We start from the raw sequence: 13,786 nt of genomic DNA on the forward strand, positions 1-13,786 counted from the left end.
CAGATACCTTGAATTTTAGTTTGTTATAAAATATTTTTCACATGAAAATAATTCCAGTTAGGATCATTTATCTGGAAGCCTTAAGATGTAATTAAAAAATGTTAACAATTAAAATGTTATAATTAAAACTAGATAGCAAACTATAGGAAGGGTCCGATTGGCACTGAGACGCAAGACCCCTAACCTGGCCGAGAGCGTGAGTGGGGCGCCTGCACGCAGTCGGCTCCGAGGCCCCTGAGCAGGTCGCCTGGCCCCTCCCGGACAGCGGCCAGCAGCGGTGGCGAGACCAGACGTCCTACGCTGCTCTCGCCACCGTGGGAAAGGGCCGATTTTCACCGTCAACTGATGTTAGCCGTGGTTTTCGTTTGCCCTGGGAGATGCCTTGTACCACGTTGAGGAAATTTCCTTCTTTTCCTACTTTGCTGGAATCTTTTTTAAAAATCAAGAATGGATGTTGGATTTCGTTAAATGCTTTCTCTGCATGTATTGACGTAATCAAGTGGCCGTTCCTTTTTGTTCTGTTAATGTGCGGAATTACACTGAGTCGTTCTTGAATGTTCAACCAATCTTGCATTCCTGGGGTGAACCCCACTTGGCCATGACGTAGGACCCTTTTTTTTTTCGTATCGTTAGGTCCAATTCGATGAAATTTAGCTCGGGAGTTTTACATCTGTATCTGTGACTGTGTTGATCTGCGGTTCTCTTTCCTTGTTAAACCTTTTTTCTGGTTTTGATTTGCGGGAAATGCTACCTTCATTGACAGTATCCAGAAGTATTTCCTCCTCTTCAGTTTTCTGGGTGACTTTTATAGACTAAATGTTTGCGTCCCCCCCAGAGTCATATGTTGAAACCTAATCCCCAGTGTGATGGTGTCAGAACTTGGGGTCTTTGGGAGGTGACTGGGCCATGGGGGGGTGAGCCCCCATGGTGGGATTTGTGCTCTTAAGAAAGAGGTCCCCGGGAGCACCCTCGCCCTTTGTGACTTGTGTGGTTACAATGTAACGACCACCATCTATGAACCAGGAAGCGAAGGCTCACCAGACACCAGATCTCCCAGAGCCTTGATCTTGGACTTCCAGCCCCTAGAACGGTGAGAAATCACTGTGCTGTTTCTAAGCCACCAGCCCATGATACTCTGTTACCGCAGCCCTACCGGGCCGAGACAGTGAGTTTTCAAAGAATCGATTTTCTCCCTTTAATGTTCGGTGGAGGTCATCAGTGAAGCCATCGAGGCCTGGGATTCACTTTGTAGAACCGTTTGAGCAACAAATTTAATTTCTTTTGTAAATAGAGGACTACTCAGCTTACCTGTTTCTTCTTGAGTGAACTTCGTTAGTGTCTTTTAAAGAACTTGTGTATTTCATCTGTATCGTCAAGTTTATCGGCTTAAATTTCCCTCGTGACCGTTTTAATGTAAGTAGGTGTTTCAGCGCGGTGCAGCGTAGTGCGCCTCTCTCGTAGCTAATATCGACTGTTTGTGTCTCTTATTTTCCGAGCATGTGGCCTGAGGTTTACCGATTTTTATTGATCTTCTCAAAGGACCAGTTTTAGGTTTCATATATTTTTCTCTATTCTTTTTATATTTCCTATTTCATTGATTTGCTCTTTATTATTTACTTTCTTCCGCTTACTTTGAGGTTAATTTCCTCTGATTTTCCTGCTTTCTTAAAATCGAAATTAAGTTCACTGATTTGAGATCTCTTTTCTAATATTGACCCTTAGCACTATAAATTTCCCTCTAAGTACTGCTTTGGCTGCATCTCCTGAATCTTAATATAAAATGTTTTCATTTTCATTCAGTTCAGAATGCTTTTTACTTACCTTGTTATTTCTTCTTTGACCTTGGACTATTTAGCAGTACATTATTTAATTCCAAATATTTAGGTATGTTCCAGAGAGATCTGTTATTGATTTCTAATTTAACACCATTGTGGTGTGGAAATATACTTTGTAGGATCTGAATCATTTTGAATTTATTGAGACTTGCCGAATAGCCTAAAATATGGTGTATCTTTATATACGTCCTGCGTGCACTTGAAAAGAAGATGTATTCTGCTACTCATGGGGTAGAATGTTCTATAAATATCAGGTCAGTTTGGTTGATAATGTGACTCAAGTTCTCTGTATTTTTACTGATTTTCTACCTACTTGTTTTATCGATTATTGGGAGAAGGGTTTTGAAGTCTACTGTAATTATGGATTTGTTTATTTTGTCCTGCAATTCTATCAATTTTTGCTTCATGTCTTTTGAAGCACTGGTAATAAATATGTAGCTATTTAGGATTGTTATGTCTTCTCGATGAATTGACCCCTTTATAATTATGATAACGATGGTGACATTCTTCGTGCCTGGTAATATCCTCTGCTCTGGCAGCTACTTTGTGTAACAGTAATGTAGCCATTTTAGCTTTTTTGATTAGGGTTAACATAGTATACTTTTTTTATTCTTATACTTTCAACCTGTTTGTGTCTTTATATTTAAATAATTGTTTTTTTGTAGATATTCTAGAGTTGGGTCTTGCTTTTTTATCCATTCTTTCAATTTTCGTCTTTGAATTTGGATGTGTAGACGATTTACATAGACTATAATGATTGGTATGATTTTTAAAAATCTACCATATTGCTGTTTCTTTTCTATTTGACCTGTCTCTTCTTTGTTCCGTTTTTCCTTTTTGGCCGCATTTTTCTAGATAAATCGCATTAGAAAATAGTGATTCAGCTTTACTTTTTTCTTGGCCTGTTCGAATAGTTGTTTCAGGGTTTATAGTACATTTTTTAACTCATCGCAGTCTACTTTCAGGTGCTATTAAAGCACCTTGCAACAGTACGTAGTTGGTCCTTGAACAGCGCAGGGATTAGGGACGCTGAACTGCTGCACGGTCACAAACCTGTGTATAGTTTCTGACTCCTCCAAAATTTAGCGTCCCTCAGTGGGGATAATGCAGGACCCCACGTGGATACCGAAATCAGCAGATGCTCAAGTCCCCCTAGAAAATGGCGTAGATCGATGCATACGGTTGGCTTACAACTGCAGGAAGAAAATAGGAAAGATGCTCATTGAAAAAAATCTATGTCTTAGTGGGACCCGCGCAGTCCGAACACACGCTGCTCGGGAGGGACCGTGCCTCTGTGTCCCCTGCCGGCCCGTGCGCTGTCGTCATCGTACGTCGTACATGTTATAAACCCCATAACACATGGTGTTTATTGTAAATGGTGATCTTTTCAAGAGGCTTTACACCAAAAAGTCTTTCCTTGTTTGCCCACACAGTAATCATTTCTGTTGCTGTTCACTTCTCTGTGTGGATCCAGGTTTCCTCCTGAGGCCGTTTTCCTTCTGCCGGGAAGACTTTCTTTAACAGTCCTTGTGATGCAGGTCCGCGAGGGGTAGAGGCTTTCAGCTTTCTGTATGTGCCTTCGTTTGTTAAAGATATTTTCACTGGGTATAGAATTTTAGATCGACTTATTTTTCTTCAGTATTTGCAAGATTAGTTAACTGTCTTATTTGCATAGTTTTTGACAAGAAATCTTCTGTGATCGTCATCTATGTTATTTTTTATGTGATCTTGTAAACATGCGTATAAGTTTTTTTATTATTATTGATTTTAAGCAGTTTGATCATGATGTACCTTGGTATAGTTTTCTTTAGAATCTTGTTCATCGAGGTCATGGGGCTTCTTTGATCTGTAGGTTTATAGTTCTCATCACATTTGGAAGACGTTCAGCCCTTATTTCTTTAAATACGTTTTTTCCCGTTCGCATGTCCTCTCCTTTAGTAACTCTCGCCACAAACACAGTAGCAATTTGAAATTGATTTGCAGTTCACTGGTGCTCGGTTCCTTTTCTGTCTTGTGTTGCCTTCTGCATTTCATTTTGAATAGCTTCTATCGATACATCTTCGAGTTTACTAATCTCCTCATTCGCAAAGTCTAATCTGTCGTTAATCCCATCTAATGTGTGCTTTATATCTTATATTGTAGAAGGTCACTGTAGAAGGTCACTTGGGTCTGTTTTATATCTTTCATATCTCTTCTTAAGTTCAGTCTTTCCTCTAGCATCTGATAGACAGTTGACCCTTGAAGAACGGGGGGGTGAGGGGTACCGACCCCCCCACAGTCAGAAAATTTGTGAATAACTTTGACCCCCCAAACTTCAGGAATGAGGGAGAGTCTGGTCCTTTACTCCCTCTTGGCTGGAACCTGAAGTTAATTAACATATTTTTAATGGATGTAACAATGAAAATCTACTTGCAAAAGTTAAAGTCTTTGCTTTAACAGCCTCGTCTTTCATTCTACCCCAAAAGTGGACCCTCTCTTTAGTTTTAGAATGCCTTTTTTTTGAATGAATAAAATGGTTCACATTGAGCCTGTTTACATTAATCCCGAAATTAATGATGTTTAAAAATTGTTTTATGTTATACTATTTCGTACTCTTTGAGTCACATTTGGTTTTTGACACTATCTTGGGCAGATTTATTTCAAAAGTCTGCTTTAGAATAAGGAATTTGAAAAACTGGTCAAGATAATAATTTAAACCATTGCGAAGGGCCAGAGGGGGGAAAATGTGTTAATCCCAACGTTTCATTAATTTCTAAATGAATTTCTAACTTAATTTCTAAAGTTGTTTTTTTTAACGAGATGTACGTGCTCTTTTTGGCAATCTTACCGTAAAGCCATGGGCATCCCTGTCAGCCTTTGGTGTGACATGCCGGTACACACCGCTTATCGGTCCTTGTAGTGTGTCAAGCGCCGTACACTCTGTCTCAGCCTCCTGCTCGTTAGGGATATGAGTGTGCACGCTGAAAGTCAAAGATGACTCGGGTGGGCCAGCGGGCGGAGTACCCAGCGCTTTCTCGAGATGAGGGTTTGCTCTGTACCTTAGTTCTTTTCTAAGGTATGAATAGAAAAAGATCTTTATTCGAAGAATTACACATGAAACATTTTTGGTTGCATCCTGGTCGGGGGGAGCTGCTGTGCATTTTGGCTTGAGTGTCTCACTGACGGGTGATCCCCATCGTGCGGCCTTATGCTTACCCACTGCTCGACTGACTAAGCTTCTAACCTGGCCTGTGTTTTACTTATCTGTTAAAGAAATGCACTTGTAAATGGGAATAAGCATTTTAGTATTTGACTGGGAGAGTTAAATAACAACCTTTGATAACTGAATTTTCTTGTAGTTAGTACTATTTTAAATATCACTCGAAACTCTCTTACACCTTTCTCCAGAAATACAGATTTCGAAGTATTATACATTTGTCTAGCAAGTGCTTTTAAGTTAAACTTTAAGTATTGTTACTTCTTTCTTAAGTTAATAAAAAAGTATATTTTACAAGTTCATTATTGCTGTGATGAAAACCTCTCAGAAGGTTAGAGAAGTGATAGTTGACGGTTTCTTGACGTCTAGTCTTAGAGATTTTCAGAACCGAAGAGCCGTGCGTGTTGTCCAGAGTAGCCTTTCAGTCAATACTAGTTAGACTTTTTTTAAATATTAAATTCGAAGCGACAGCGAGTCCCTCTAATCTAGTGTTTTGTGTGGCCGCGGCAGGAGGCTCCTGGGTCTCTGCTGGTGAGGTCGGCCCGAGACGCCCCGGGGACCACAGCGTCCACGGGGGATGGCGCTTTTCGCCTGCCGTCGAGTCCACCGAGCAGTGCTAGTGACAGCCCTTTCCTGTCGCTCACCGTGGACCTTCCGTCCGTACCGTGCCGACGCATTCTGTCCCAACTGCACTCGTGTGCCGTGGTGTGGCTCCCGCTCGGCACGCGGCCCACGATTGGGGTGGCGGCGGAATTACCGTGAAGTGCAGACCGCTGTTTGTGCCCCACGAACTCACAAGCCAGTCACTGGGCTGTGGGAGAAGCTGTGAGGACTCGCGTGTATCTTTATGTAAAGTGTCTGCTTCGTCTGTGTATGATGTGTACGTCAGGGAATAGTACATATATAGTTTATCAACTCTTACGTACACGTAATCGGGTCTAGGTGCCCCCATTTTGTCTTCGCTAATGGTGGCGTATTATCAAAACTTTTTTTAGACCAGATAAGACTCTCACGGAGCTTCTGGGCAAGGATCGTTGCTCTGTGGTCGCTCAGTCCCTCCGTCAGTGGGAGCCACCGCACACGAAACTCAGCGTGTGAGCCTGTGTGTCTTTTCTCGCGGAAAGACCATGGCCGCCGCCAGATTCGCACAGGAGTCTTCGCTTCTCACGATCAAACTGACAGTGGCTCTGGGACCCCTAGGCTGGGACCACTGCGTTTGCTTCGTAAGGACCGTGTCTTGTGAACAGATGGCTCCCTGGGTTCCGTTCCGTGGTATTTTCTGCAGAGCAGGACGCCTGCCCCTCTAGCGAGGGGAGCCTGTTAGGCCACTGTCACCGTGACCCCGTGGTGTGTGGGCCACGCCACACCCTCCGCAGGGGCCTGGGCCCCTTTCCCTGCTCCAGAAGAAGCGTCCTGGTGTGTCCTCGTGACTCTGCTGCCTGGGTGCAGTGTCAGAGGGGGTTCGCGTCTCTCCGCTTCGAGGCCATCGGCCGCGGGCAGATGCGGCTCCGAAGGCACTGCTGCCTGAAGCCTTTTCTCCTGCCACACGCTGCATCCCAAGACTGTCGCCTCCACGAGCCGCTCGGTGGGATCCCTCTCTGGGGCCGGCTGTGGGGTCGCACAGGTTGGGGGCGAGAACTCAGGTCCGTGGCCGGCTGACGAGGCGAAATGAGTTGTCCCGTTCTTGAAATCCTTCGACCGCGGGTAAAACAAAGGTCCATGGTTTGTCTTCCCAGTCCTTTGCCATTAAAATTTTATACGGCCCCATGCAGCTCTTCGGTTTCTTCCTTGAAAAACGTCCACAGTGTACAATGGTCAGAAAACGCCTGCCACCCACGTATTTACAGTGAGTGCTGCCCCCGGGCACCCGCTCATTGAATAGAATGATTGTTGCTGTTTTTAATAAGAGGACTTTTTAAAAACGCGATGGGTGAAGTTAAGCGACTTAAATGCACACCCAGAGTGACTGCCCTGCGTTTCCAGCGTATCCCGCAAGCGTCCGATTCAGAGTCACGAAGGAGTCGCCCCCGTTGGTTATTTATTTCCGTAGTAAGTACCGAGCACACGCAGGGCATTGCTCTGGGCGCTGGGGTCGCAGCAGCGAAAGAGACGCACGCGACCTCAGGGAGCTGGTGTCCCCGTGGGCGAGCGGGCAGGAGAAGCCCCCGGAAGGACCGGCGCTGCAGGCGTGCGCGCTGTGAAGAGGCGCCGGCGGCGGCAGGGCCGTGGGGGGCCCGCCGTTTTCCGGGGGGGACTTTGGAACAGGGGCGCGGGGTTCGTCAGATGCCTTTCCATCTCGACTCCCGTCCCCCCCCACCCCCCGCGAGCAGCACGGTGGCTTTCTTGTCGACGGAAGCGTAGAGTCCCCGTGACTGGCGAGGGGCCTGCAGGCCGTGGCTCCTCGCCTGCGAGTGGCCGTGCCCGAGACAGCACCGACCGACGCGCTTCGAACTGGCCCTCGCCGGCTGCGATGGGGAGGGCCCCGGCGTTTGATCGGGGTCGCACTTTATCTCGTGACGTGTGTGATAAACACGTCGCCCCGACTTTCTCAGGCTGCTTTGTCTCTTTCAGGGATCACCAGGTTCGACCTTTTGGGAGACTTCGGGAGGTTTAACTGGCTGGGAAACTTCTACATCGTCTTGTCCTACAATTTGCTTTTCGCCATCGTGACGACACTGTGCCTGGTCCGAAAATTCACCTCCGCGGTCCGAGAAGAACTTCTCAAGGCTCTAGGTAACGCTCGGGTGCACGGGCGTTTTCCAGATTTCCACTAACGAGTCGCTTCGGCCCGCGAGTTCATTCTGGGTCTCCGCGTCCCCGTGGTCCCCAGCGTGAGCCCGCCGCGGGCCGCCCCTGCCCGCTGCCCGCCGGCTCTGCTCGCGCGTGAAGTTCCGTCTTTCAGCCTTGGCCTCCTCATCTGTGAAATGGTGACGCTGTCTTCTGTTTAGGACTGTGGCGACGTGGTCCCCGGTCACCCTCAGAGGCACTGGCCGTCAGCTCTGCCGTCGTGGTGGCGGGCGTGGCGGGTGGGATGACAAAGCTCATTTTTCGCTAATGACACCTCTTCCTAGTGTTTAGTCAGGGACTTTTTGAGGCTTGGATTTTACAGGCATCGGGCTGACCCATGATTCTCTCCGGTGAGCTAAGTAGCGGTTCAGGTTAAATGCGAGGATTCTCGGCGCGGACGGGAGCGGCGGTGCCTTTGTGACGTGTTAGGGACGCTCAAGTTTGGCTGAACGAACGGAAAGGGTTTCAGTGTGAGCCGCAGTGCGTTTGCGCGTTTCGGCCTTCGTTTTAGGAGGACGGGGTGGTGTGACTGTCGCGCTGGGACCCCCCGGGTTGGACTCTGCGGTTCTGTAATAAAAGCAGGGAAAGGCCGCAATTGTCGTAGAAAATCCTCACCGTGGCTCACGTGCCCGAACGACGTCCTCCGAGCGTCAGTGTTCCGGGCCCCGTTTGGCTTTCGGCTGCCGCGGGGGTGGCACGGATGCTCGTGGTGGGGGACGGGTTCAGGTGTGTGTCCGGATGCAGTTTGATTTCTAGTCGCCCTGCGAGGGGGCGGCCGAGGACAAACGTGTGAGAGGGAGACGTCCCGGGTCCGAGTGCCACGGTTTGTGCGGCTGGCCCCACGGACATCGGCGGGGACGGGGGCATCAGACGCTCCTCTCAGCCGGAGGCCTGGCATAGGAGCTTCGATCTTAAGCCCGTTGTAACATTAGCGGGGCGTTAGCCACGGTCCCAGACGCGTCCCCGCGCCGGAGTGAGCCGCTGCAGTGACCTGCAGGTGTTCTGGCCTCCCCGGGCCTCCGCCGGGCGTGGACGCACCCTGGGTGCCGGGGGCCCCGCACCGTCTGCACTCGAGCCGCGAGAGGCCGTGGGGTGACCAAGCTGTGTGCAACCATGTGGCAGGTCCCGCTCTCGCCCACACGTTTTCTGTAATGCTTTGGGGCACTAAGGAGGCGCAGCCTCCTGCACAGCTAGGGACCCCACTAAGTGCATGCTGTGTGTACCTGGCCTGGGACTTAGCTAGGGTGGCACCGGGGGTCATGAGGGCGATGGAGCTGGACCAGCTCGTCTCTCTGTAGGTGTCCTCCCTCGGCTGCTGTGCTGTCGACGGTTGCAGTGTCTGTGTCACAGGCCTCTGGCCCACCGCGCACACTCAGCGTAGCTAGGGAGGGTGGCGGAGGTGGCTGTTTCTGCAGTAGACAGACGTTGTGCCTTCTCAGAATTGTAGCCTGCGCTGCCCCCGGGCTCCAGGAGAGACATGTTGCAATGGCCCTGCGGGCTTCATGCCACCTGGGGCCTGATGGCCTCGCCTCCTCCCCCCAGCTCCCTGCAGAGCCGGCCCCGTTTCTGAGCCCTGTGCCCCGTAGCTGTCACTCAGTGGCTCGCCGTTCCTGGGACCAGAGCTGCTTGTTGTGTTGGATTCATTTCTTTTCCCTTCCTGTTCATCATGGACAGGCTCGATTTTACCTCTGCTCTCATCGAGATCCGCGGGTGACGGAAAGTTTTGTCGGGAGTGCTACGTTGGTTTAAGAGTGACGTAAAGTTGCGTAACTGTCAGGCATGTAACCATATGGAATTTTAGGGGAAAAATAAGTTTCTCCAAGTACATTTTTAAGCTGTCGCAAAGGTCTGAAGCTGTTAAAAGTTGTTTCCTCGTGATCCGTCCCGTAGGTGAGCTGCGTACGTGCTCTCGAACGTCTTTGTCCCTCATCGCACTGAGGTGCTTGGAGCTTTATCGTCACAGGAGCTTCGGTCTCTCCCTGCGAGGGCGCCGTGCGTTCCGTGTGTTCTCTGCGTTGCATGAGTAGCGCCGTGTGGTGCCGAGGGCGGTCGATGGCACTTAGGTGGTGACGCTCTTGTTCTCCGAACTCTGAGTAGCGAAATACTTACGTTCAACTTGTTCTTTTGCCATTTCTTTCTCTTTCTTTTCTGACGACGTTTTCCATCGCTTTTCCTTCTCACTACATGATTAACATCTCGGTGTGTCCCCACACGGTTTCCTGGGTGCGGGGCCGTGAGTGGGATCGTTGCGTTTGAGGTCGGGCCCCTGGGGGGCGCACTGTGGGGTGGGACTGCGCCTGCAGGAGGCTGTCACCGCCCTTGGGGTGCAGGAGGAGGGGGGGAGGGGCTGCGCGCCTCTCACCGGAAGCCCCAGCTGGTCCTGCGGGGTGTGACGACGCGGTGGCCCCCAGGGCCACACTGGACGGAGCAGAAGGCCTGACTTGCGGCTGGGCAGCTGTCTCCAGTTCAGGGGCGCCCACGGGGGCGGGGGGAGAGGCTCTCCCTGGCAGGGCCGCGCCCGCCTCGGTTTCTGTAGCGACACTTCGCGTGCCGCCTCGCAGTCTCCCGCCAGCCCCTGGCCCAGCCACCCTGCCGCACACCGTTTCTCACCATTTTCTCAATTTTTCTGCAGGGCTTCACAAACTCCACTTATCAAATACTTCACGGGACGCAGAAACGAGCAAGCCTTCTGCGAACGGCCACCAGAAAGCCCTGTGAGGCAGCCGCGCTCCGCCGCGGGGGGCCGGGCCCCAGCTCGGCGTCGCAGGCAGGACGGCGCTCGGCCGGGTTCACAGTTCGGGCCCGGCCCGCAGGGGTCACTGCACTGTCCTCCTGACCTCCCGAGACCGTGGCTGTCGCAGGCCCTTTTCCTTTGGGACGGCCCCTGCAGTTTCCCGCCACCCGCAGGCTCTTCCGCGCCCGATGCTGACGCCCACGGGCACGGCGCCCTTGGTGCGGGGGCGAGGCCCACCCACGTCACTGCCGGGGGGTCCGGCTGCCATGTACAGGTGGCAGTGTTCACTTCCTTACAGAGAGCACAGACGGGCGGGCTGCCTGCCATTCCAGGGCGATGCTGATGGGGCCTTGACTCAAGGGACGATACAGCTTCCGACCCCGAGCCTCACTGGGGCGCCACCGGGACCGCTGCTCTGGGCTGCGGCACGAGTGCCCTGTGGCCGTGGTCCTCGCTCGTGGTGTGACGCGTGCCACCTCTTGCAGCACAGGAGCCAGCGCTCAGATACTGTAACGTCGCTTCTGCCGCGCAGGCCGTGCGTGCACCTAGTTTTTCAGCCTTTTTCCAGGACCCCGTAATGGTCTGTGCTCCTGTGTCCACCTTGAAGCTACACGCGCCTGACGGTGGAAGCCCTCCTGTCCCTCCTGTCACCACGTTAGGCTTCGGTCGCTTTGCGTGTCACGCTCCGCAGGTCCCCAGTGTCGCGGCCAAGCGCACAGCGTCAGTGTTCACGATGTAAGAGCAGTTTCGCAGTCATTCAGCCATGACATTGTAAATCATTCCCGGGATGGTTTCTTGACTGAGTCCACTGAATAAAAACTACAGATGTCACTGTCACCAACCACTAAGGCAGAGCACTGAAGATGCTGCCCGCAGCGTGCGAGCCGGGCCTGTCCGCACACACGTCACGGCCATCCTGCCTCCGCAGACACGTGTCAGACACTGTGTGTGGCGACAGAATGTCTGGACAGAAGCGAAATGATGCTTTCTCAAGTTGCTGCATTTAAAGCTTTTTGGGGGAAAATCTATGAAAAACAGGATGTATATATTTGACATACAGAATTTCCACTTAGCGCCAAAATAAGAAAAGTTAGTGCATTTTAAGCGGCATCGACTGCACCCGTCCTTCGTTTACGCCTCTGCTTTTCCTTCTGGGCATCTCTCATTAAAGCGCAGCTCAGTTTAATGACAGCACAGAGCACTCGGCGACGCCACGGGTCCTCACGTCGGCGACCCCTCCAGTGTGAGACCGCCAGAGGACGTGTGCAGACATCAGCTGCTCCCAGCCCCGCCGGGTTCGAGACGCACGTCCGCGTTCCCCGCCAGCTTTGTCGTGACTGACGTCTGCTCGCAGTCACGCCGTGAGCAGGCCCTGTCGAGGAAGGAGAGAAGGGGGCGTCTGTGAACACAAGAACATCACTTTTAAGTGACCCCCGACTTCAGGGCATGTCCAGAGGAAGAGCTGCTGGGTGTTCGTAAGACGTCTGAAAACTTGAGTAAAATATTAAGCTTCCCAATGTCTGTGTCAACTCTTTGCTTATCGAAAGCGTCTTCCTACCTGAGGACTTCAGGCAGATGTGGCCAGGAGCAGGGACATGTGCTCCCAGCTCCGAAGGCTTGTTGGATGCATCTTTGCTGAAACAGGACACACATCACGTGGAGGGACGGTTTGAACCTGGGTCTCAGTGGACACAGATACAGGTTGTTCCACACTCGGTCTCCCACACAGTTACATCCCCTCGAGGCTCCGCAGATGGCTTGTATGTCCGGGTCACATACACAGGGATCTTCGTCTTGAGCGAGGGACTCGCCCCACATGCAGGTGTGTCTGCGGACACCTGTAAATGGCACTCGAGGGTCCCTCGCGCCACCTGGCTGGTGGAGGACAGGTGCCGTGCCTGAGTCAGCTGAGTGCAGGCGCTGAGGCCGTGTCCCCCCCCTTCCCGTCCACCATGAAGGCACCGGCCCCGTCGTCACAGAGTTCCTCGGGGGCCTGAGCCAACTCCTGTCTTTCACTGGTTCTGCAACATTTAAATAAATTATTTTAAAATGGTAAAATTCACAGAGTATAACATTTATAATGATTTTTACTGATTTTCCAAGGTATTTCTTAGATTATTTACTTAACTTTATGTACATTCTGTATAAACTAGACCTGCCGGAAACATGAGACTTCACGCGGACATTTTACAGTGACGTGGGCTCCTTCAGAGCCACCGAAGGCTGGCGCGTGGCCGAGGGGGGTGCGCTGTGCCCACTGGCTGCCGGGTGGTTACAGGCTGCGCGCCTGGTCAGCGGTGGCTCCGCGGGACTTGCCGGACCATGGCCGCCCGCCCCGCAGCCTCGGTGCCCCTGTCTGCCAGCAGCACGTCGCTCGAGAGCCCTGGGTGGCTTTCTCTGTAGTTAGCACATATTTAATGTATAAAGGCAGGATTCTTATTAAAATAGCACACATGAAGTGCTGACTTTTTAAACTTAAAATATCTACATGATGTTTCTTTAAAAACATTTGGATGCACTGGCAAATTATTTTTGTTTACAGCATTTTGTTTACAAATTGTCGGTCTTGTTTGTTACTTACTATGAGACATTTTCAGTGTGATTTTTAAAATGTCTTAGAAATTGAAGTTTTACAGGGGAGCATGTGAGATCTTGGTCCCCGGCATATGTCATCAGTTTGCAAAATAAAGTTTTACAAAAGTGAGTTCGTGTTTTGATTTACAAGCACTCGAATGTGTTTTTTAAAAAAATCTTAAATACCATCACGTCTAAAACTTAAGGGTACATATATATTCCGTTTCAGTTTTACAAAGGGCAATAATTCTGGAAGAAGGTTGAATTAAGGAAGAAGTAGGTATTTTCTCTTTTTTGATATGGAGTTATTGGTAGATCAGTTTCTTGCAACCTGAAATGTGGCAGCAGTAACTGAAATCATGTGTGTTATTTGAGTTATTTTGATTCACTTGATTGATCTCTTCCCTGAAGGACTGAGCCACGTCGAACTGTCCTCGGCAGTCTAACCCGGAGTTCTCGGAGGCGTAGCTGACTTTTGCATCTGGTTGATTCACCAGCAGACAGAAGCCTTTATTTACACCAGTGCCTGTCAAGGGTTTGACCACAGGCAGAAGTACATTTTACGTTGTAAGTCTGTACACACGCATGCACGCACGCACGCACACACACACACACTTCTGTACATATAAAGAAAAATTTAACTGCCTACTATGTGTGATG

General features: G+C 50.3%; 1 protein-coding gene across 7 annotated transcripts in view; it reads left to right on the top strand.

The window, feature by feature from the left end:
* Positions 1-13,256, top strand: part of LMBR1 (limb development membrane protein 1) — a 90,360-nt gene extending 77,104 nt beyond the window's left edge. For 4 of the 7 annotated variants that reach the window (XR_005647450.1, XM_039837107.1, XM_039837089.1 and 1 more), the window contains 2 exons: positions 7,603-7,764; positions 10,451-13,256. Coding sequence is in view for 6 of the 7 variants with exons in the window: in XM_039837107.1 (XP_039693041.1) it covers positions 7,603-7,764; positions 10,451-10,536 (248 nt within the window). In the remaining variant the exon portion in view is untranslated. The remainder of the gene's footprint in view (positions 1-7,602; positions 7,765-10,450) is intronic. The other 3 variants (XM_039837116.1, XM_039837127.1, XM_039837138.1) reach the window with 1 other exon arrangement.
* Positions 13,257-13,786: the final 530 nt, after the last annotated feature.

Source organism: Pteropus medius, unplaced genomic scaffold (genome assembly GCF_902729225.1).
Source record: "Pteropus medius unplaced genomic scaffold, Ma_sr-lr_union100, whole genome shotgun sequence".
NCBI classification, from domain to species: Eukaryota; Metazoa; Chordata; class Mammalia; order Chiroptera; family Pteropodidae; genus Pteropus; species Pteropus medius.